The sequence below is a fragment of the Odocoileus virginianus genome, chromosome 15, assembly GCF_023699985.2.
Source record: "Odocoileus virginianus isolate 20LAN1187 ecotype Illinois chromosome 15, Ovbor_1.2, whole genome shotgun sequence".
NCBI lineage: Eukaryota > Metazoa > Chordata > Mammalia > Artiodactyla > Cervidae > Odocoileus > Odocoileus virginianus.
The window spans coordinates 2,122,285-2,143,907 of NC_069688.1; the positions used below are offsets into that span (position 1 = coordinate 2,122,285).

Here is a 21,623-nt window from a genome sequence, read left to right on the forward strand (position 1 = left end):
GAATGCCAGACTGCGGGGCTCACAGAGCAGATGGGTCTCGGAGTTCTGGAGGCTGGAAGTCCGAGATCCAGGTGACAGAGGGTTCAGTGCCTGGGGAGTAGGGTGGGCTCTCATCCTGTCTGCCGACGGCCACCTTCTCGCCAAGTCCTCACGTGACAGAGGCAGAGGAGCGCTGGCTCCTTCGTCTCCTTATTGGGGGACCAGTCCCATCAGAGGGGCCCGCATTCATGACCTCATGTAAACCGCATCCCAGAGGCTCCATCCTGAATGTCCTCTCCCTGGGGAACTGCAGGAACGTTCAGTCCGCGGCAGGGACCTGATGCCCTGGTAAGCGGTCAGGTCCCCCTGCCTCTCTGTCCCTCTCCGTTCCTCCCCGTCCTCGGCCCCATTTCACAGACAAGGAAGCAGAGGTGTCTTTCTCGGACGCTCAGGAGTCCAGATAGTTCTTCGAGGTGGGGCTTGCTATCTGAACAGTTCTACCTCCTCTCTGGGTTGCAGGTCAGGAAGCCCGTGCAAGTGTGGAGCTGGGCACTGCAGCCTCTGTGGGCCCCACTCTGCCCACCCGGTCAGTGGGGAGGTCAGCCGGGCAAAGTGCAGGTTCTTCTCCAGGCTGAATCCCCGCGTTCCTCTTGACGCATAGCCCTGCAGCTCTTGCACGCTCCACCCCCACCCCTGGGCTCAGCCTCTAGGTGCTCTCCTGGGGCGAGGTGCATGGGCTGGGCTGTGAAGCGGAGCTCGAGGGCCTTCCATTCTCCTGAACCTCCGTCACCGCCCATGTCCACCTGCCCTGCCCTCAGTGCTCCTGGAGGGGGAGCCAGGCTCCTCGGGCCCCAAGCGGATGCCCATTGTCTCTGCCCTTGGCCTGGTCCTCGGCTCTGCCACAGGACCCTGGGCCCAGAGGGAGGGCCTGATTGGTGAGAGCAGGACAAGACAGGAAGCGCTGAGTAACGTCCAAATTCCAGTGAAGACAGCGGCCTGGGAGAACTCCACACACCTCTCCTCCTGGCGGGCTCCTATCCATCCAGCAGTGACCCTGCACTGATGCCCCAGTCTGAGCAGGGAGCCTCCTCCATGCTTCTACCACATCCAGCATGGGCTCCGGGGTAGAACTTTCCACCAGGCAAAGCTGATGATGCTCAGATTCTGACACTGTGCTCAGCCTCCCAGTTTTGTGTCTTGTGTTCACCAGATCCTCCCACGACCCACACAGGGCCTGGTGGAGAGGATGCTGGCCAGCGTTGAGCTGAGGCCCCTCTTGCACCCTCCCTGGGCCCTCCACACCAGCCCCACTGCTCCAGTGAGCTAAGCTGGGTCTCAGTCCTGGGGTCACTCTGGCAAGGGCTCCACCTCCTGTCATGGCCCCGAGGCACCTGAATTTGATTCAGAGTCTGTGTCCCCGTCAATTCCAGCTTTGGGCCAGGACCTGGGAGCACCTCTGGAGGTGGGCCTCCCCCCGACCCTGCTTCACCCACCTGTCTCCTGGTCGGTGACAGTGTCCTGGGAGCCGCAAGGCGAGGACCCAGCAGGGGCTGGCGGGCAAGTGAGCCAGGATGGGGCATTGCCTGAAATGCACTCCGGGCTGACTCCCTGTGCTTGGACCCTGAACTGCCGTCCTGGAGCTCACGGAGCAGGAATCAGAGCTGCAGTGTGTGCACACTGGGGGTGGCTTTGCAGGCTGTCACTGGTCCCCACAGCTGTCCTCACACCCAGGGGCCTGGCTCCTTAGGACCACAAGCATGTCTGAGTCTCAGGCTCTGCATCCGTGGAGAGTCAGCAGTGAGGGGGCTGCAGGGGTGAGTGCAGAGGGACAGTGAGAGCCGCCGTGTCCCCTGCATGCAGGGAGCTTTGTACCCAGGGGCCTGTGGCCTTCGCGTGCCCCAGCCTGAGGAGGTCTGGGTATCAGTCATGCTGGTCACTGCTGGGCTCCCGCAAGGCTGGGGAGGGCTGACCCATCTCTTGTGGAGTGGCTGTGACCTGGTCTTATTTGTCCCCTTCCAGCTGCATTTCCCATATCTGTCTGGTGACGTGAGTGAGTCTTCCGAGGTCACAGAGCAGGAGCCCAGAGGCTTCTGCCTGGGGCTGGGGTTTCAGAGTCTCTCCTGGGCCCCATGCACACCTCCTGAAACCCATATGGATCAATTTTAGAAGTCTCTTTGATGAAAGGATGAACAGTTTACGATGATGGAAGAATGAACAGTTTACGATGATGGAAGGATGAACAGTATGGCCCTAGGTGGGATTCCTGAGGTTATGTTGGTGGAGGAGAAAGTGGCTCCCAGGGCTTGGGGAAGCCTAGAGCTTAGAGGCTCTAGGGGGAGTGTGGGGGCATGGGGGAGCCTAGAGTCTTAGAGGGCAAAGCTGGACAGAGGTGTGGCTCTGAGCTCATGGGCTTGGGCCTCACAGGTGGGGTGGAAGGTAACCGAGGAGAGCACGCACCAGCCTGGGAGTCCTCGGTGGCATTGTGACTCCCATGCCCTCCACCGAGGGGAGCTCTGGCTGTGGGCTGGCTGGCGGCCCTAAGATACCAGGGGAAGACGAAAAGCCCCTGCGGGCCCCCCGCACCAAGCACAGGTAGTGTGCATAGTCAAGGCTCAGGGTGAGTCTGGATAACATATGACTAGATGCTTGAATCCAGCTCTGCCTAAGGAGGCCAGGCTGCCTTCATTCACTCACAGATTAGAAAAAAAAAGACAGTCTTTTAGGATTTGAGTTGTCACATAGGTTTTGTGATGGCATCGAGTATTTGTAGCTGGTTCTCCTTTTGGGTTTTCTATCCTGTTGCATTGAGCTATTGGTCTGTTTTTGTGCCGGTGCCATACTGTTTTGATTACTGTAGCCTTGTAGTATAGTCTGAAGTCAGGGAGCCTGATTCCTCCTAGTCCATTTTTCTTTCTCAAGATTGCCTTGTCTATTCACTCAATAGTGAAAGGCCTCAGAGACCTGTAGGGCACTTACCAGGTGTCCTAGAAGAAAGAGAATAAGTCAAAAGAAACAGAAGAAATAATAGGCAAAACTCATCAAATTTGGTGAAAGACACAAATTTACAGATTCAAGAAACTCGGTAAACTTCAAGCAAGATAAATACAAAGAAAACATCAGAATCAAGCTGCCAAAAACCAGAGAGAAAATCTTGAAAGCATCAGAGAGAAACAGTGTATCACATACGTGAAACAACTATTTGAACAGCACTTACTTCTTAATCATAAACACCAGAGGCCAGGAAACAGTGGAACAACATCTTTAAAGAGACTTTTAAATACCATAACCCACAACTCTATCCAGGGAAAATATCTTTTGAGAATGAAGACAAAATCCACTCTCAGAATCAAAACTTGTTTCCAGCCGCTCTGAAGAGCAGCGTGATTTCTAAAGGAGGTGCTTCTGTCTGGAGGGAAATGATGCCAGATGGAGACTGAGGTCTTCAGGAAAGAACGAAGCACATCTTGGTAAACAAGTGGGTTTATATTTATACAAAATGCAGGGGTGGGAGTCCCATGACATCTCCATATAGCTCACCTGTGCGGCTGATATAAAACCCAGATGGATGCTGGAAAACAGTAGATGGTTGGCAACTTAATAAGGCGGTAAATTAGCTAGTGGTTCTGGATGAGATCTATTTACGGGAAGGAAACCAGCATAGTATTTGCTGGGTCAAAACCAGGTGCCCGGCCCCCAGCCCTTCCTGTGATGAGTGAAGCAGTGGCCCTTCTCAGGGCCTGGACAGCACTATGCCTGTGTATCTTGTCCCTGGGGGTGTCAGTTCTGCAGCCTGCCACCCTGCAGAAAGAAAGAAGGCCATCATTTTGACAGCCCATGGTATATCTCACTGGTTTGTTACAGTGATGACACCCCTTAGCAAGACAGGTTCACAAGCGTGTGGGCCTAGAACACCCCAAAGCTTAGGGTTTTCCAGGTGAGTAAGTCTCCCAGGGCCCCAGTGGTCCAGGGTGCAGGACTGTCCCCGCTGCAGCTGCCGTCTCACAGAGCCTTCCAGGAAGAAGGACGCTGTGCTGGATGCCTTCAGTCTCCCCATTGAGATGCACCCATCTTCACTGTGCTCCCCACTGGGGAGGCTAAGTCTGTCTGAGACACCTCTAGGGCTTCTTGGCCCTCTGGTGTCCAGCCGAGTTCATCCATGGGACAGCCCCAGCAGGAGGTCTGAGGAAGGGAGGGAGATGAGGACCTTGGTAGTTGACCTCTTCAGCGGATTCACGTCCTGGAGTGACTCTCTACAAGTGCCAGCAGCTACATCCACAGTGTGTAGACCGACAGTTCTCCATGACTGCAGGAGGTGGCACTCTCAACTTGAACAGTTAATTAATGGGCTATTTATAGCGTGGGAGTGTGAGGAGGGTAGAAGGTGTGGTGGCCTGGGACAAGCAGAGCCCTTGGCTGATATGCCATGTGTATGCTCCACTGGATCCACTCCCCATATCTTCTTATGATGCAGTGTGGTGGGCACTGCATGCAAACAGGACGCATGTGAAGCCTACATATGGAATATTCATTAAGTGTCTATGGAAGGCACAGACATGGCACCTGTGGACGCATTATGCAAATACACGTGGTATATGCTTGGAACTTTGTGAAAGGTGGACGTGTTAAAGGAAAGGGATGCGGATGGGAAGCGCAGAGGCGAAAGCCACATACCATCTACATATGTTAGACTAACTGGCGTGCAGAGATCTCCTGCATCCCCACAGCACACACACTTGGTGTAGGATGCTGGTAGGCGTGGAGAGCACTCAGGACACGGGATCTGTGCACCACATGTGTGCCCAGGCTGAGGGGGCCGCACACATCGTATCTCAACAGTACTGTTTAGTTCCTAAGTCGCATCCAACTCTTTGTGACCCCATGGACTGTAGCCCACCAGGCTCCTCTGTCCATGGGATTTCCCAGGCAAGAATGCTTAAGTGGGTTGCCTTTTCCTCCTTCAGGGGGTCCTCCTGACCCAGGGATGGAACCCACATCCCCTACATTGGCAGGCGGATTCTTTACTACTGAGCCACCAGGGAAGCTCTCAATAGCATTCATGCTATCTACAGATCACGGTACAAGAGACGCAGCGGAGGGCTTACAAAATGCACATCTGCCACGAGTGAGGAACGGTGGCCTCTCCTTCCCAAGAAGAAATCATAGTTAACATACAGAAACCTGCTACATTTCTATATGCTAACAATAAAAGATGAGAAAGAGAAATTGAGGACATAATCCCATTTTTGATTTAATTTTTAAAAATTGGAATATGATCGCTTTACAATGCTGTGTTAGTTTCTGCTAACAGTGCAATGAAGTGAATTATCTATGCGTGTATACACAGCCCCACCCACCCACCCCCACCCCCACCCCCCCCCACAGGCCACCGTGGAGCACTGGGCTGGGCTTCCTGTGCTAAGCAGCAGGTTCCCGCTAACCTCCTTACACATGGTGGTGTGTATGTTCAGTCCTAACCCCTCATTCAGCCCATCCCCCCCCCCACCCTCCCCTTGCCCTATGTCCGCATGTCCATTCTCTGTGTCTGTGTTTCTATGCCTGTCCTGGAAATAGGTTCATCTGTACCATTTTCTAGATTCTACATGTATGCATTGTTGTTCAGTTGCTCAGTTGTGTCCAACTCTTTACGACCTCATGGACTGCAGCGCACCAGGCTTCCCTGTCCTTTACTCTCTCCTGGAGTTTGCTCAAACTCATGTCCATTGAGTTGGTGATACTATCCAACCACCTTATCCTCTGCTGTCCCCTTCTCCTTTTACCTTCAATCTTTCCCAGCATCAGGAGATTTTCTAGTGAGCTGACTCTTTGTGTCAGGTGGCCAAAGTATTGGAGCTTTAGCATCAGGCCTTCTGATGAATATTCGGGATTTATTTCCTTTAGGATTGTGATCTCCTTGCTGTCCAAGGGACTCTCAAGACTCTTCTCCAGCACCACAATGTGAAAGCATCAATATGCGTTAATACAAAATTTGTTTTTCTGACTGACTTATTCCTCTCTTCAGATAATTTCTATTGATATGCCTGTGATTTTCTTCTTGCTGTGTCCTCGTCTGACCTTTCTGGTCCAACTCCAATGTTGTCCTGCCATTCCTCCTCTTTCATAAAGGCCGTGGGGTCTCTGAGGGGGTCGGATCTCTGTGCTGCCTCAATGGGACTGAGGGCCAGAGAGGGTAGGAGTTTGTGATGTCACCTCTGCAGTGAAAGTGTGACTCCTGGTCAGGCAGGACGTGGCACAAGTTCATGGCAGGGGAGACGCAGGCAGGCTGAATGTAAGTGATGAATCCCTGGTGGAGAGGTGTGGGCTAGAGCAGTCAGGGTAGGCTTCCTGAAGGAGGCAGTGGGAGGGAGCAGGTCCCTACTGAGTCCCAGGCCCTGCTCTTTGGTCTCAGCAGATCTGCACAACCACCTACCTCAAAGTTATTATCCTGTGTAACAGGTGAGGACACCCAGGCTGGGAGAGGTGGTCTGCAGCCCATGGTAATACACCTGGGTTAAATGACCATGAGCATGTGGCTCAGGGGAGCACCAGGGAAACCCTTCTTGGTGGGGCAGGATTGGAGATGTTGGAAGGCCATGTTCATCCTCCAAGTTTGTAGTCCACATACCTCCTGTGATCCTGGTTTTTTTTCCCCCGGACAGTGTTAGTCCCGGAACTTGAACTAGCCTTAGGTTCCTCCTGCCATATTGTGGCAACCCTGCCCGGGCTCTGACATGATCACTGTGCAGCTGAGTGACCCTGGAATTTCACCTTTCCAGCACCACCATGCTCAGTTGAACCTGAGGGAATGCAGGCTCAGCTTTGCATAGCTCATGCAGGGAATCCACAGAGGGGTGTTCTGTGGAGCTGCGCGAAGAGTTTCAGAGGCACCCACACATGTGGGGTCTTTCAGGATTGTGTCCCCTCGACTCTGACAAGGCCACATTCACACAGTGGCACGGATTTACTGTCCTTTGTTAAAGAGGTATTTTGTGTGCTTGGTATTTCTCTAGGTGTGGGGATACTGCAGGGAACAAAGGAGGCAAACATCTTTGCCCCGGTGGTGTTTATGCTCCACTCAGCAGGGACCTTTAGGTTCAAGACCTCTGCTTTTAAGCCTCATTTGCTGAAAACTCTGGGTTTAAATCCCAATTCTGAAGAAATCAAGTTACCCAGCTATTAAATAACTTTTCCTGCCAGTGGTGTCAGATGCATTGTGTCTGCATTGTCTGTTTTACAGGGTCAGCACAAGGTTAGAAAGAGCTGGTGTATGATGGGGGTCGCACAGACCAACTAGTTGATTGGCTTCCTGAGCTGGGCACGAGGGAGCCTTGGCAGGAGGCCCGGGCTTCTCCAGACCATGCTGAGCTTCCTGGCACCACCCTTGAGGCTGTGGAAACTGGGGTTCTTTCTCCCCCCTTACCAGCACACGCAGAAACGACTCAAGTGGATCCACCGTCCCCTTCCGCCCTGTGCACCCCTCTTACCTTCCAAGGTGTCCCCGCCTCCCTGGGTGGCCCCACTGCTCCCAGTGGGGGAGGCGCAAGGATTCACACTTCCCGGCTTTCCACCCACCTGTCCGCCTAACCGGGCCATAGGCCCAGCGTTTATTTGAGAATACAACTACGGTGGTCAACAGTAACAAGAAAACCCAGTTAGCATTCTTGGACTGTTTGCTCTTAGGGATGATACACAGTGAGCGTATTTCATTTTTATCCCTTGGGCTGGCTACGTCTGCAGCTCTCTGCAAAATCGAATGAGTGAATATGCTGCTTTTGTTTGGAAAGCCTTTGTGTTACTCTAAGAACAGTAAAATGACTCCCAAACTCCTCCTCCAACTGCCCTAAATTAAGTGCTCCAAACTTGGAGGTACATTTCTTCATTGATTCTTGCCTGTTTTTCCCACCACCCCACCTCAGGTTACGCCCCAACTGCAATGCCCACACATCCACCCCACCCCACCCCACACCACCTTGACTTGAGGAGACCCTGCCTCACTGCCTCCCCGTTTTCTCATCTCCTCCCGCAGGTTACGGGCATGCTGCTCCCGGCACGGACGCGGGCAAGGCCTTCTGCATGTTCTACGCGGTGCTGGGCATCCCGCTGACGCTGGTCATGTTCCAGAGCCTGGGCGAGCGGATGAACACGTTTGTGCGCTACCTGCTGAAGCGCATCAAGAGGTGCTGCGGCCTGCGCAACACGGAGGTGTCCATGGAGAACATGGTGACCGTGGGCTTCTTTTCCTGCATGGGGACGCTGTGCATCGGCGCGGCCGCCTTCTCCCAGTGCGAGGAGTGGAGCTTCTTCCACGCCTACTACTACTGCTTCATCACGTTGACTACCATTGGGTTCGGGGACTACGTGGCCCTGCAGACCAAGGGCGCCCTGCAAAAGAAGCCGCTCTACGTGGCCTTTAGCTTTATGTATATCCTGGTGGGGCTGACAGTCATCGGGGCCTTCCTCAACCTGGTGGTCCTCAGGTTCCTGACCATGAACAGCGAGGACGAGCGGCGGGACGCCGAGGAGCGGGCGTCCCTGGCCGGCAACCGCAGCAGCATGGTCATCCACATCCCCGAGGAGGCGCGGCAGGGCCGGCCCCGGTACAAGGCAGACGCGGCGGACCTGCAGTCCGTGTGCTCCTGCACCTGCTACCGCCCGCAGGAGTACGGTGGCCGCTCGGCGGCACATCAGAACTCCTTCAGCGCCAAGCTCGCCCCCCAGTACTTCCACTCCATCTCTTACAAGATCGAGGAGATCTCGCCAAGCACATTAAAAAACAGCCTCTTTCCGTCCCCTATCAGCTCCATCTCCCCCGGGTTACACAGCTTTACCGACAACCACAGGCTAATGAGACGACGGAAGTCCATCTAGGTCTGGGGCGGGGAATACAAGCCCGAGTCTTGTGTCCTCTTTGACGTTCAGTCTCATGGGCCCAACTTGTCTTATTTATTATGATTATCCTTTATGATTATGATTATCGTCATCATTTTTTTTTTCCTTTCTCTCCTTCCTTCCTTTCTTGGTTTCATTTCTTCCCCACCTTTCCAGCGAGACAGAGCAGGCCAAAGGGAAAAGAAAGCCCGTCTTCCTCTGAAACTCGCATCTGAGCATGAAGCATGGATTTTGTCCTTCTTCCCAGCAAAGTATGCCTTACATTTCTCCCCAGCCTGCCCCGTATCTCGGGGTGGGGAGGGGTGGCTTTCCCAGGACAGGTGTGAGACCCAGACAAGGAGACAGCCCAGAGGATACCGACCCAAAGTTGCACACCCCACTGAGTGACAGTGGCGTCTCTGACCCAGCTCCTCTCTCCTCCCAAGCAGCGGGTGGCCGTACGTGTGTGGTCTGAGTGTGTGCGAGTGAGGGCACACCCCAGTGTGCGTCTGTGTGTGTACGTGTGACGAGATGGAAGGTGCCAGGTGTTCATCTTTCTTTTCCATCACACAGTTCTGTTAATAGCCCGCTTTTGGCTGCTTCCAAACAAAAAGGGGAAAACAAAACCCAGGAGGTTCTTGATTTATCATCTTGCCGAATCAAGCATGTTCCATAAGCAGCCTTTATCCCAGGCGTGTCATGATCCCATTTTTTAACTGCTAGGTTCTAAATTCTATTAACTTCTTTTTAGGGGGTGGGTGGGCAAGCCGTCATGGATCATTGTATCTTGCCAGTTCAAAAATTTTTTAAACAAGCATGCACTTTGTTAAACTGGTATGCGTTAACAACACAAGAAAACAAAAAACTAGCAATGGAATAATCAAAAGCCAATAATATTAATTTATTAGAGACATTTTTAATTTTGCCATCTCTAGTTCCAACAATTTTCCATGTAACTGGAAGTGTCAGGGGAAGCTGGAAAATTGTTGCAACTGTGGAGTATCTATTTTATTATTTCTCTCTTATTTATGTGACAATGTGGATGATGTGTGCAGCGTCTACCTATATGAGTGAGAATTATAGTCTGGGATGCTTCAGTGAGAATGGGTGTTAGTAAGTGGTTGTGGTTTCTTTTCCTAATGAACAATGACAGGGCATTCCTCATTTTAAAGAATATATATAATGTATTTTAAAGCGTGTCTCCCACCACATTTGATTTGTAAACAAGGGAATGTTGATGTTGGTCTCAGGAAAAGTTTGGAGGCAAGGAGCTGCGTCTTGGCCTGCTGGGAACCTGTCAATCTCAGGGGATGACTTTTTCTGAGTAATGGAGAAATTCCTCCCCACTCTCAATAGGGGATGACCCCCAAAGTGAAGGCCTCCTTATCTCCTGGGGGCCAGTTGGGCTGTAGAACGTGGCACCTTGAAGGCCCTTCCCACGCAGGAATAAAGGAAAGTGTGACCTCCAGATTCATGGAGGGGACCTTCATTCCCCCGTCACTGTCTCTGCCACCTCTAAAAAATCAGCCATCCTCATTCCCCTTTTTCAAAAACTGGAAGTTCACGGCTCTGGGATGGAGATGGGCTTTGGCTGGGCCACTTAGAAGGGGAAGTGGGAGCCCCAGTGTGGTCTCCCAGAATGGAGGGTCTGCTGCCTAGGAAGATCAGACCTCCAAGATTTCCTGAGAGACGGCCCCAGTGGGCCCATCTCAAGTGTTTGGGCCATTGGACTGAACACAGCCCTCGAGATTTCCCTGGAAAGGCAAGCACTTTAATCCCTTTGTCTGGGACACAGGGTCTGTGGAAGGAGTCTGGGAACCTGATTCTCTAGACTAAAATGCACAGTTACCAACCTTCAAGGCCATATTGATTAACTCATTTTTAAGATTAAAAGAAAAAATTGAGGTCTCTAAAATCTGCCTAGAGAATAGAAGCTGTTGCTCTTTAAATTGTTTCTCTCTTGAAAGAGCTCGTTGGCTCTAGGGCATCACAGGAGCAAGAGTACCCGTGCGTATTTGCAGATTGTTTCATGCTCTGGGGGAAGGTGCTTGGAGTAAGTGTGGGTTTCTCATGAAAACCTTTGTAAGACTTGCCCTCGGATGGGTGCGTGATAATCTTTATCTGTAAAGCAACAGGGAAGGTAAGTGATTTGCTCAGTGTCAGAAAACTAGCCTTGACTAGAACGAGACTTTAGTTTCAGTCTGGACCCCCAAGAGGGTCCAAGAAACTGACTCCACCATACCATGACACCCTCATTCAGCCCTCGGGTGAGGGAACCTGCTTCTCTTTCTCCGCACGTAAATACACCAGGTTCTTAAAGTCAGAGGAACATGGGCTCAACCCTTCACTCAGGACTATTGCCCCCACCAGGGTACAGTGGTCATAAAGGGAACTGCTTCTGCTTGAATGCTTCCAAATGATAGGGAGCTCCTCCCTTTGCAAGAAAGTTTGGAAAACATCCCATGATCTCTGTTTCCATAGAACTGACTCTTCTTTGTAGGATTAAGGATGGTAGGGTGAAGTCTTTTATGTTGCATGACCACCAACTTAAGTGTCCGAACCAACCTGAAATCTCTCTTAGTTCTGTATCCCTTCCCCTGCCCCCCACCCTTTGATACCTGCGTGGCCCCCTGAAGGCCACTTACCAAGCCTTCGCCTCTGAAGTCAGACATCCTTGCTTATACTCAGACTGTTCAGGGGTGGAGGTGAGCCTTGGTTGGCCTCCCTTGTGATGGCCGTCTTTTTCTCAGATGGTCCAGCTCTTCCCTGCCATGCTCTCTGGCCAAGGAGTCCTCCAGATGCATACAATGAGGTGTTCTGATGGGGATGCTGAGTCAGGGGTTCTCCAGGATTCTCTTCTTGATAAACCTGGCCCGGGGCCTCTCCACCCAGAGCATGGCCCTCCTGATCAGCACTGGAGTCCTCAAAAGCCAGAGGGACGCTTCATCTGAGTCCAGAAAGGCTCTGGGCACAAATCTGAGGCCCCACAGCCAGAACCTCGGTCTTCCCACTTGCTTCTCCTCCTGCCGCTTTCCTGGCTGCTTTATTAAGGCTGTTACTCATGCGCTCCCAACAGTCCCTGTTGCTGGACTTCTTAGCATCTCAGACCCAAGTCTTTCCACCTCTCATATCTGGTGACTTCCTTCTTTCAGCCCAGGTTTCCCACACTCTTCTTCCGGTTGACCACGCCCACTCAGGGAGTGGGAAGAAGTCTCAACAGGTTGTTTGGATTTGGGCTTCAACTTGTGTTAAAGCGAGCTGAGGAAGAGCCACATTCTACCAGAATCACAGGAAATAGGCCTGCCACCCAGTCCCTGATGGGGTCTAGAGATCAACACACCACGTAGATACTTAGATGTTTTGGATTCTCGCTTGAATGCTTTCTCACTAGGAGATCTCAATCCATCCCCTCCGTCAAAGACCAAAGGAAGCTAGGCAATGGTATTGATTATCCTAGCAGCTCTGGGCACCATGGTTTCTAGAGACCATACCATTTTAATCGTTATGACATCCATCCTGGGTGGATGGTGCTGTCACACTGCCCTGCTAGTCTCTTTACATAGGAGTGAACCAATCTGTTTGGGTTTTGAGGTACCTAGTCAGCACCAGGGCTGAGATCAGAGTTCTTTCCTTCCACACTCCATCCTGAAACTCAGGCAGCAGCCCGGGAAATACAGCTCTAAATTAAAACACACTCTGTGAAGCATCTGTTGTATTACTCTTGTGCATCGCCCATTGGGGAGAAGGGTACCAGCACTTTGGAATGATCACAGCAGATCACTTGCAGCCTGAGAATCCCCCCTGGGTCCCTAATCCTTGCAGGAAAAGCAGCAGATGGATGTAGACTGCTGCCCAGGATGCCTGCCTTTGCAGGTGCTCACTAAAACCCATCCATATAAAAGGGCAAGTTGACTGCTTAATCTTGGCTTACCGCTGGGTCTCTGCACATGGGGCCTCAATTGGGAGACTGGATGATGACTTGGAAACCCACAGATAAGCCCAGGCAGGTCATTCTTCTCTGCCTCCAGATCCAAAAGCCTTGTGGGTCCTGATTCCTGATCACTAGCAGCTCAAAGTTAGAGGGAAGAATGGTTTAAAGGCATTCATTGTACACATTATGTGAGAGAGAAAAAAAAAGAGAGGTGAAAATGATTATAGGAGGAAAACCATCTATCACTGAGGTTTCTGGTCCTATGTCTTTAGGTGATCTTTTTCTTTTTTTCATAGAATAGGTCCTAATTAGGGTACCCTAGTTAAGGGCATCTATGGAGGTGTGGGTTTGAGGCCGGTGCCAGACCATGTCCCTCCTCTTGATGGGATGGACCACATCATCTGTCAAACATGGCAGGGAATCGTGTCTGTACTCTGAAGGGTGGGACTTGGGGCCTGCTGCCTGGGGATGCTAAAGACTGATTCTTTACAGAGCCAAAGAGTATGTGGGAACCAGGAGCATCCCAGGCAGGAAAAGGTTGGGAGGACAACCTGGCTCTCACTTCTGTGTCTCTGGGCTCCTGGAAGTCCTGTCCCCTCCCTGGGCCTTGGTGGTGTCCCATCCACACAGTGGGCCAGCTTGGGTGGAATTTGTGAGCCTTTAGCGCAGAATCAGTTTGACGAGAGACATTGGCCTGATGTTCTGGTCACTGGGCAGATTTGAGCCACAAGAATGAAAATCCCAAATCATTTGTTTGGCAGCATTCTAGGAGCTGGGAAGATGGGGAAGGAATAGGCAGAGGCATTGAGAACAGTGGTCATCGTGAACACCAAGAACCTGTGTGGGCTGGGTTCCTCCACGCCCTGGGCGTACATCCATTTTATGTGGTGGTTATGTGAGCACACCTTAATAGAGGTTGCTGTTTCGGGGGGGGGGGGGGGGGTGGGTGGGAAACACCTATTACCATGATTCCTCCCTGCCCCCCCACCTCCCCCACCGCATCCAACTTTCGGTAATGAAAAGCCAGATTCACAGAAAAACTGGAAGACCAGAAAGATGAAATTCCGTACCCCTTTCACGCAGACTCACCAGCCTTCACTACTTCGCCATATTTGCTTAATCCCCTCCCACCCTCCACATCACCCCCTTCATACCCAGAGATACTGGGAGGAGGAAGTGGCCTCTCTAACTTCTAGGTGGTTGGGCCAAAGGAAAAACTTTCTCTCACAGGAACAAGAGCATTCTCTTTGGTAACAGTGCTGTAATCACCGCTAAGAAGTTTAGCATTTGTACAATAAAATTATCTAAAAGGCAACCCATATTCACATTTCCTACTTTGTCCCAAAATTGTCCTCCAGGGCTTTTATGTGAATCTGACAATCCAAGGTTGCATCTCACATTGTTTGTCTGCTTGCGCCAGACCCCTCCAAACTAGGACACTTTTCTCCTCTGTTTTGGTTTGTCATGATGTTGCTGGTTTGGAGTCTGGACCAGTTGTGCTGTGGGCTGGCCCACAACCTGACTCTGTTTCCTTAGGTTAAAGAATTTTAGGCAAGAGAACCACCTAATTGATGTTGTAATGGTGAATGCAGTTGCGGAGTCTGGCTCCCTGGAGACCTGTGGTTGCCTCTTGCGTTGTAGATAAACAAGGCACGTTAAATGCCGTTCTCCTCTCTGGGAGACGCTAACTGAAGCCGCAGGAGAGGTGTCCAGGAGCCCCTGGATGCTGGGTCTCGTCACCAAAGCCGAATCAGGCTCTGCTATTTCTAACTTCTCACATAGATCTCTTTTCTGTGCTGAGAGTCAGCAATCATTCCCCTAAACACCTGTGGGGATGGTCCAGCTATAAGTAGACAAAGCACAAACATCCTTTTACCCGTTATAAAGGGCTGGCAGGTAGAGACCCGTAGGTGGCCGGAAGGGTACCTGTGAGCCAGTGGGGTACTTGGCACCCAGGAGCTTTTCAATGAGTGGTGGTGAGCGCCTTTTCAATCAGTACTCAAAAATGTAATTTGTTGGCATGGCACTCTTCCTGGCCATTAAGTGCTAAGACTGGTGACCTCTGTTTGAGACACTGTTTGCACTGGCAAGTTCTATAGCATGGTCTTGTCAGTTCCAGTAGCACACAGCAACCCGCCCGCTGTGGCTCAGTCCCTTTTATTTTGATCAAGAAAATACGTCCCCGTGGGTTCCTGCCTCCAAGCCTCCGCCCATGCTGTTCCCACTCTCCAGTGTGGACGTGGAGATGGGAGCATCTCATGAATCCTTTCACAGCTTCTCCTGACAATTTGCTCATGAAGGACTCAGTGATGCCCTCCTTTGGGGTCCCCAGTCCTTCTTTCCATAATGGATGAATATTCTGGGACTATGTTGGGAATGACTCTGATGCTGGGAAAGACTGAAGGCTGGAGGAGAAGGGGGCGACAGAGGATGAGATTGTTGGATGGCATCACTAACTCAATGCCCACGAGTTTGAGCAAACTCTGGGAGATAGTGAAGGATGGGGAGCCTGGTGTGCTGCAGTCCGTGGGATTGCAAAGAGTCGGACAGGACTTAGCGACTAAACAGCAACTTAGTGACTAACAACAACATTAACAATACCAGGATAAGAAGTAGACTGCCAATGGTCCTGACTGTTAAGTGCTGGGCAGCGCCCACAGCAGGGGATAAATACAATTAGATTTCCAGCATCTTGCCTAAATGGCCATCTGTGGCTGTCATCGAGGCATGTCTTAACTTCATTTCAGACCTTTGCTCCATCTTTGGAAACCAACACACATTCTCTGTGTTAAAAAAACACACAAAACCTCAGCATTGCCCCTTTGCAAACCATCACCCTACCATTGGCAACTCAGTGGTATTTGGCCGGTAGTGTTGGGTGGGCCACACAAGATAGGGCCATGAGCAGTCCACAGCGGGGCATTTCCCATAAAACATGGTCGGTGTGTCCACAGGGGCTTCCCTGGTGGCTCAGACGGTGAAGAGTCTGCCTGCAACTCAGGAGACTCAGGTTCGGTCAGACGGCAGGCTCATACTTGTGACATTTCACGGGGCAGCGAGTGAGCCCTGAGATGTGCATGTCTCCTGGAGGCAGGTCAGCACCGTCTTCTCACTGCGGTACTTCTACAGATGCTGAGTGCGACACATAAGGTGATGGGACCCCCGGCCTCCACTCCGCGCCTGCCCAGCACGCACTCTGGGCCCCTGAGACAGGCCGGGGCAGGCTCCTTTTCCTCACAGGGCGGCAGGGGAGCAAAGCTACACGCGTACCGGGGGCCAGCTTCTGCTTCTCACAGGCAGGTGGTGGTTTGCGCTCTCCGAGGCTCAGTGTTCCCGTCCTTAAGTTGGAGGTTCCAGAAGCAGCCACTGTGTGCAGCAGGGTTCAAGGGCAATGTATGATGGCGTTCACGGGCCCCTGCTCTGAGCCGAGTGCCGAGCCAGACTTCTTATGCCATTTGTGTTTCTCATAATGGCCAGTCTGAGCCTCCTGCAAGGTTACTCCTGAGCTTGGACTTGCCAGTCCAGCTGTGAGCGGAGGTGGATTGGTCCAGTGGGGGCACTCAGGTAGGGCTTCATGGAGGAGGAGGAACCCCTGGGGGATCTCTGAGGGGCGCCTTGAAGGAGCAAGTGGGCACTGTTTTAGGCAAAGGCACAGGTGTGTGAAAGTGGGCGGAGCAGAGGTCTTATCCAGTAGTCAGAATATTCTGCCACAGTCACATCTGACAGACAAGGCGGCAAACTGTCCAGGCCCTTCACAAGCTGGTCACATATTAAGTTATCCAGGCCATGCTCCTGCTCAGGAACCTTCCATGGCTCCCCAGTGCCCACACATGTTTATTTCAGGGTCCCTTCCACTCTAACAACCATAGCCTGAGTCTTGGTCTCTGATGGCGGAGTCATCCATCCTGATGGCGGAGTCATCCATCCTGATGTCCCTACTGGGTCCTCGTCTGATAATAAGCCTGAAAACAGATCCTGGAGTCTCAAGTCTCATCCAACTTGAATTCTATGGTGTTCCATTGTTTAGATGTCCCCCCACCCCCTCCATCTTCTAGACATTAGCTATAGTTTGCATATGGGAATATTTCTGGATAAGATCTTGTCTAGCACCTTCTGAAGCATTCTGGGGCTTGTTCTGATGAGGACTTCTGACAACTTGACCAAAGGTTAGCATGAAACCAGTAAAAGGAAAATGTTATATAATTCTTGGGCTTCCTTGGCATGAAGAATTTGCCGTTTCCTGATGGAACCTCTGAGCATCAGACTTTGCGACTTCCTGTGACCAGGAATCAGGGAGGAGAGGAGGACACATTTAAAGGTGAGGGCACTTTGTACTTGGGGAGATTTTATTCCCCACATCATCCCATTCACTCTTGGGTCCTAACCCCGGCCTCTCCAGAGACTCTAGTCCAGTTTCCTGAAGACCCCTACCATCCAGACAGCCACTCTTGGTCTTGAAGAGGGAGGTCTTGCGGAGTTTAGCCACAAGCCTTGGCTGCTAAAAAAGCGTACAACCTCAGCTCTGCCCCTTTCAGCTCCTCGGGCCTTCTTAAGCACCCCTGACAAGGGCTTCCCTTCCTGCCTCTTTGTAACCAGGCCACGTGGCCTTGGCCAATCCTTCCCTCTCCTTTTCTACACAGGACGGAGAGGCAGGGGAGGGGCAGGCGTCCCCAGACAGATACTGGCGGAGACGAAAGGAGGCAGAGGTCGCCGTGTACCCGGCTCTTGGCTGACATTTCCTTGAGGGGCGGCTTTGGAGGGGAGATGACCAAGTCCTCCCAACACAGGGATCCTAAGCTGGGCTCTCTCCCCCTGGGGACATCACCTTTTCCAGGTAGTCTAGAACCTTCCTTGCACCAAAGAATCGTGTCTTTACCAGCTCCTCTGGCTCTTCTTTTGATGGGTTCTCTTTGCAGCCCTGCTCAGTCCCCAGTGGGCCGGATGCTCGGTGATGGTGTTGAGGGGGACATTTCCCAGTAAACCAAAGCCCACCTTTCCCGGACAAACCTTGGGGAGTGTCCCACCCTTCCTTAACCCGAGAGACCACTCAGCGACCTCTGAGCTGCGGCCCCAGGGGCCTGGTGGCGCCGCAGGGCCCCCTCTGAGCAGTGTTCCCTGCTGATTGGTTCCCTTATCCAGCGATTATTCACAGAGCCGTTGGGCATCTGCCATAAGCCAACACCAAGCAGGAGGCCATTGTGGTCAGCTGGGCGGTCATGCTCCCTGGCCTCATAAGGCTAAAATTCCAATGGACTGTACGCTCCCAAGATGCACAAGGCCTCGAAACAGAGTTGGATGAGCTGCTCTTGGAAGCAGAATGTGGTTCAGCTCTTGCTGCATTTTCTTGAGCTGAATTTTAGAAAAATAAAAATAATCCAGTGAAAGGCAAAACACGATTAGTGGGAACCCAATGAAGCAGAACCCACAATTAACAAGATTTCTCTATAATTTGATGGCTCCTCAGAGAAGAACACAGTCCCGAAAAAGGCTAATTATATATTTTGCTTATTCAGCCCCACAAATAGCATTTTGACAGCCGTTTGGGGCTGGAAGGGACCTCCAGGGGCCATCTGAGTCCACCCTGTGCTTTATCAGAAACCTCCACAAAATAGAAAATGCATTGGGTTAGGTGAAGCTATTGGCCTTATCGAGTGAAATTGAAATAGGAGAACAGACTGACCCCAACTGAGAGGCTGAGGCTCTCTCGTGTGTCCATAAATGTTGGTCAGAAGGTTTGCAGGTGGGCAAAGATGCCAGAGGATGAGGAGGTTTTACGCCACTGAACTGCTTAACAAGGAGGAAGAGTTCCTAGTCTATTCCCAGCAGGCCAAGAAATTGCTGATACTCCCTCTATACTTTTTAAACTTCAACCAACTGTGTATTCTTGTACCTCAAAACATTAAACATTACGGAAGCATCGTTTGTGACCCTAGGCGTAGAAGAAGTTAAGCTTGAATTAAATCCAAACTCACACTGGTTAAAATGATTAGCCCGTATGCACAGGGGATTCATTCTGGGGGGTGGGGGCACAGAGGTGTGACCGTCACTGATTCCTTTGTGTGCGCGCGCATATGCACCGACTGGGTGTCTTTGGGTCTCTGGATTTTGTCTGTTTGGGGGGCATTGCTGGACATTCTCATGATTGCGTTGGTAAAAGGACCTGGTGTTTTCTGATGGTGATGCTGCTGCTGCTGTCTGGAAGGCCTCCAGAACTCGCTCCCTGGGAGTGATGACATAGGAAGTTTCGACCAGAAGCTGGGTCAGCCTGGCCACGCTCCTGGAGGATGGAATGGTTTGTCCTGCACCCCCTAGCAGGGACCTCCCTTCCCACGTTAGTGGGCATCTGGGATTTGGACCACAGGCCCGAGTATGGTCAAGGCATCAGACCTTGGGTGGGAAGCCGCACCAGATTTGGCAAAGCCAGTGATCCCCAGTGGACCACAGTGAACCAAATTCAGAGAAGCCTACTGTTCCTGTTCCTGTTTGTTTTTCTTTTGTTTCTCTTCTCTGGCCTTCTCCGCCTGTGGAGAGGGTGCCTTCACAAATGGCCTTAGAATGCCGTTCTGAAGTTTAACAGAATGAGACAACCATCTAATGAATATCAGAGGTATTTACTATTGCAGCTTATCTGAAGAATGAAAAACAAAAACAAAACTGTATCACCAATGTTTACAAGTCCGAGTAGACATCCAGCCCATGTAAAATATGTAATTTATGCAAGGGATTGCATCTTTCTTTTGTAACGAATGCACTAAGCAACCCTGTATATATTTTACAATGTCTTTACAGAAAAAAAGAAAGAATCATTTACTGTAGTGTTGTAAAATAATGCACTTTTCTAATTTTTTCATTAAAATCTCTATGGCACGTTTGCATATGTGTCTTGGTCTTCCTTCACTGAGAATGGGGAGCTAGGAGCTGTTTTCATCCAGCTTTTTCCTGCTTTGATCTCACATCTGGAAAATTTTCTCAAACAAAACTGGGCATCCGTCTTGTCACTGGTCTTCCTCATGGTGGGCAGGCTAGCTGAGAAGCCTTGCTGCTAAAAACCCCAGCAAGGACTTCAAATAAAATTGACTGAGATCTGATTTGCCACTTTTTGTTTTTCGGGCTGAGGAATTTGACTGCAAAACACGAGACGACTCCTTTGGCACTTTTTCTACCTGCCTCTGTGTGTATGGAAGAAAGAGGGAAAATCAGGCAGATAAAGATGCTCAAATCATCTCTCCATCAAAGGAAAACTCTGCTCCTGACAACCTACAGTAGCTGCTGAAACGTTGGAGTCTTCTGACTTCACTCATGTTGCAGAGGCCTGGGTGTTGTGGACCTCTGTCTGGTGAGGGGAGGGAGGGCAGGGCCAGAGATTCCCAGAGGGGTGGTGGTCGTGGTGTTTAGTTGCTCAGTCATGTCTGACTCATTGCGACCCCATGGACTGCAGCACAGCAGGCTTCCCTGTCCATCACCAACTCCAGGAGCTTGTTTAAACCCATGTCCATCAAGTCGGTGATGCCATCCAACCATCTCATCCTCTGTCATCCCCTTCTCCTTCTGCCTTCAATCTTTCCCAGCAACAGAGTCTTTTCCAATGAGTCAGCTCTTTGCATCAGGGGTGGTAGTTCTCCGATTTTGCCTTCATTCGGAAGGCCCCTTGAAAACACAGATTGCCGGGCTCACCCTCAGCGTGGTCCAGGATGGGGCCACGACTGTGCATTTCTAACAAGGTCTCAGCGGTCCTGATGCTGCTGGATGGGGGCCCACACCTTGAGGAACCTGATCTTCTCCATACGGTCCCAGCTCCAAGATGGAGGAGAGATTCTGGACCAAAGCACTTCGTGGCCACAGGTGTGACCTGTCTTTCTACCTGTCTGGTGGGAAGTGCACTCATTCTTGGGGTACCTGCTGCCTGCTCTGCTCTGCTTCCCCATAACAGAGGCTCATGCAGGGAACATGCCTGTCCCTGGTAAGAATTTTGATTCTTAATGATTGATATCACATCACCAGTTTGTCCCCTGATAGAACACCTTGTTTGGGGGCAGGGTCTTCTAGGCCAGAAGCTGGACACCTTTGACTGTAAAGAGCCAGATAGTATGTATTTTAGACTTAATACAATCCCCTAGCTCTGCTGCTATAGCAGGAAGTCATCCAGAGATGATACATAGATATGCACAGGCCAGTGTGCAGTACACCTGCCTTTATGGAGACTGAGACGTGAATTTCACATGCATTTTCATGGGTCACAAATATTCTTCATCTTTGGTATCAGCCCCACCCTGCCCTGCCCCGCCCCTTCCCATCCCTGGGGCTCAGATGGTAAAGAATCTGCCTGCAATGCAGGAGACCTGGCTTCGATCCCTAGGTTGGGAAGATCTCCTGGAAGAGGAAATGGCAACCCACTGCAGTATTCTTGCCTGGAAAATTCCACGGACAGAGGAGCCTGGCGGGCTTCATGGGGTCACAAAGAGCTGGACGACTGAGTGACTCATACCACCACCCCCCCCCCCTCCCCGCCACCATCACCATTTAATCACGTCAAATTCATTCTTAGTTAGTGGGCAACAGGGAGACTGTGGGCCAGATGTTTGAGATCTGGAGGCCTCAGTTTGCAGACCCCTGCCCTTAGCTCTTCTCCAGATACAGACTCATTTTATCTTCCCACAAGTCCAAGCCTGACAATATTATCACCACCCAGCGTTCTCATCTGAGCCAGCGTTCTCACAGCAGCAGCAAGGACCAGAAATCAGTTCACGGGTCAGAGGAGCTTTTGTTTTCCTCCTCCTACAGGGACTTCCGCCTTTGGCAGGGTTCAGAAAGATGACCAGCCCAGCCGGCCCAGGCCAGCCTTCCCTGA

General features: G+C 51.4%; 1 protein-coding gene across 1 annotated transcript in view; it reads left to right on the forward strand.

The window, feature by feature from the left end:
- KCNK9 (potassium two pore domain channel subfamily K member 9) overlaps positions 1-19,650 on the forward strand; it is a 105,006-nt gene extending 85,356 nt beyond the window's left edge. The window contains exon 2 of the mRNA XM_070476952.1: positions 8,003-19,650. Within this exon, the coding sequence (XP_070333053.1) occupies positions 8,003-8,844 (842 nt within the window). The 3' untranslated portion in view covers positions 8,845-19,650. The remainder of the gene's footprint in view (positions 1-8,002) is intronic.
- Positions 19,651-21,623: the final 1,973 nt, after the last annotated feature.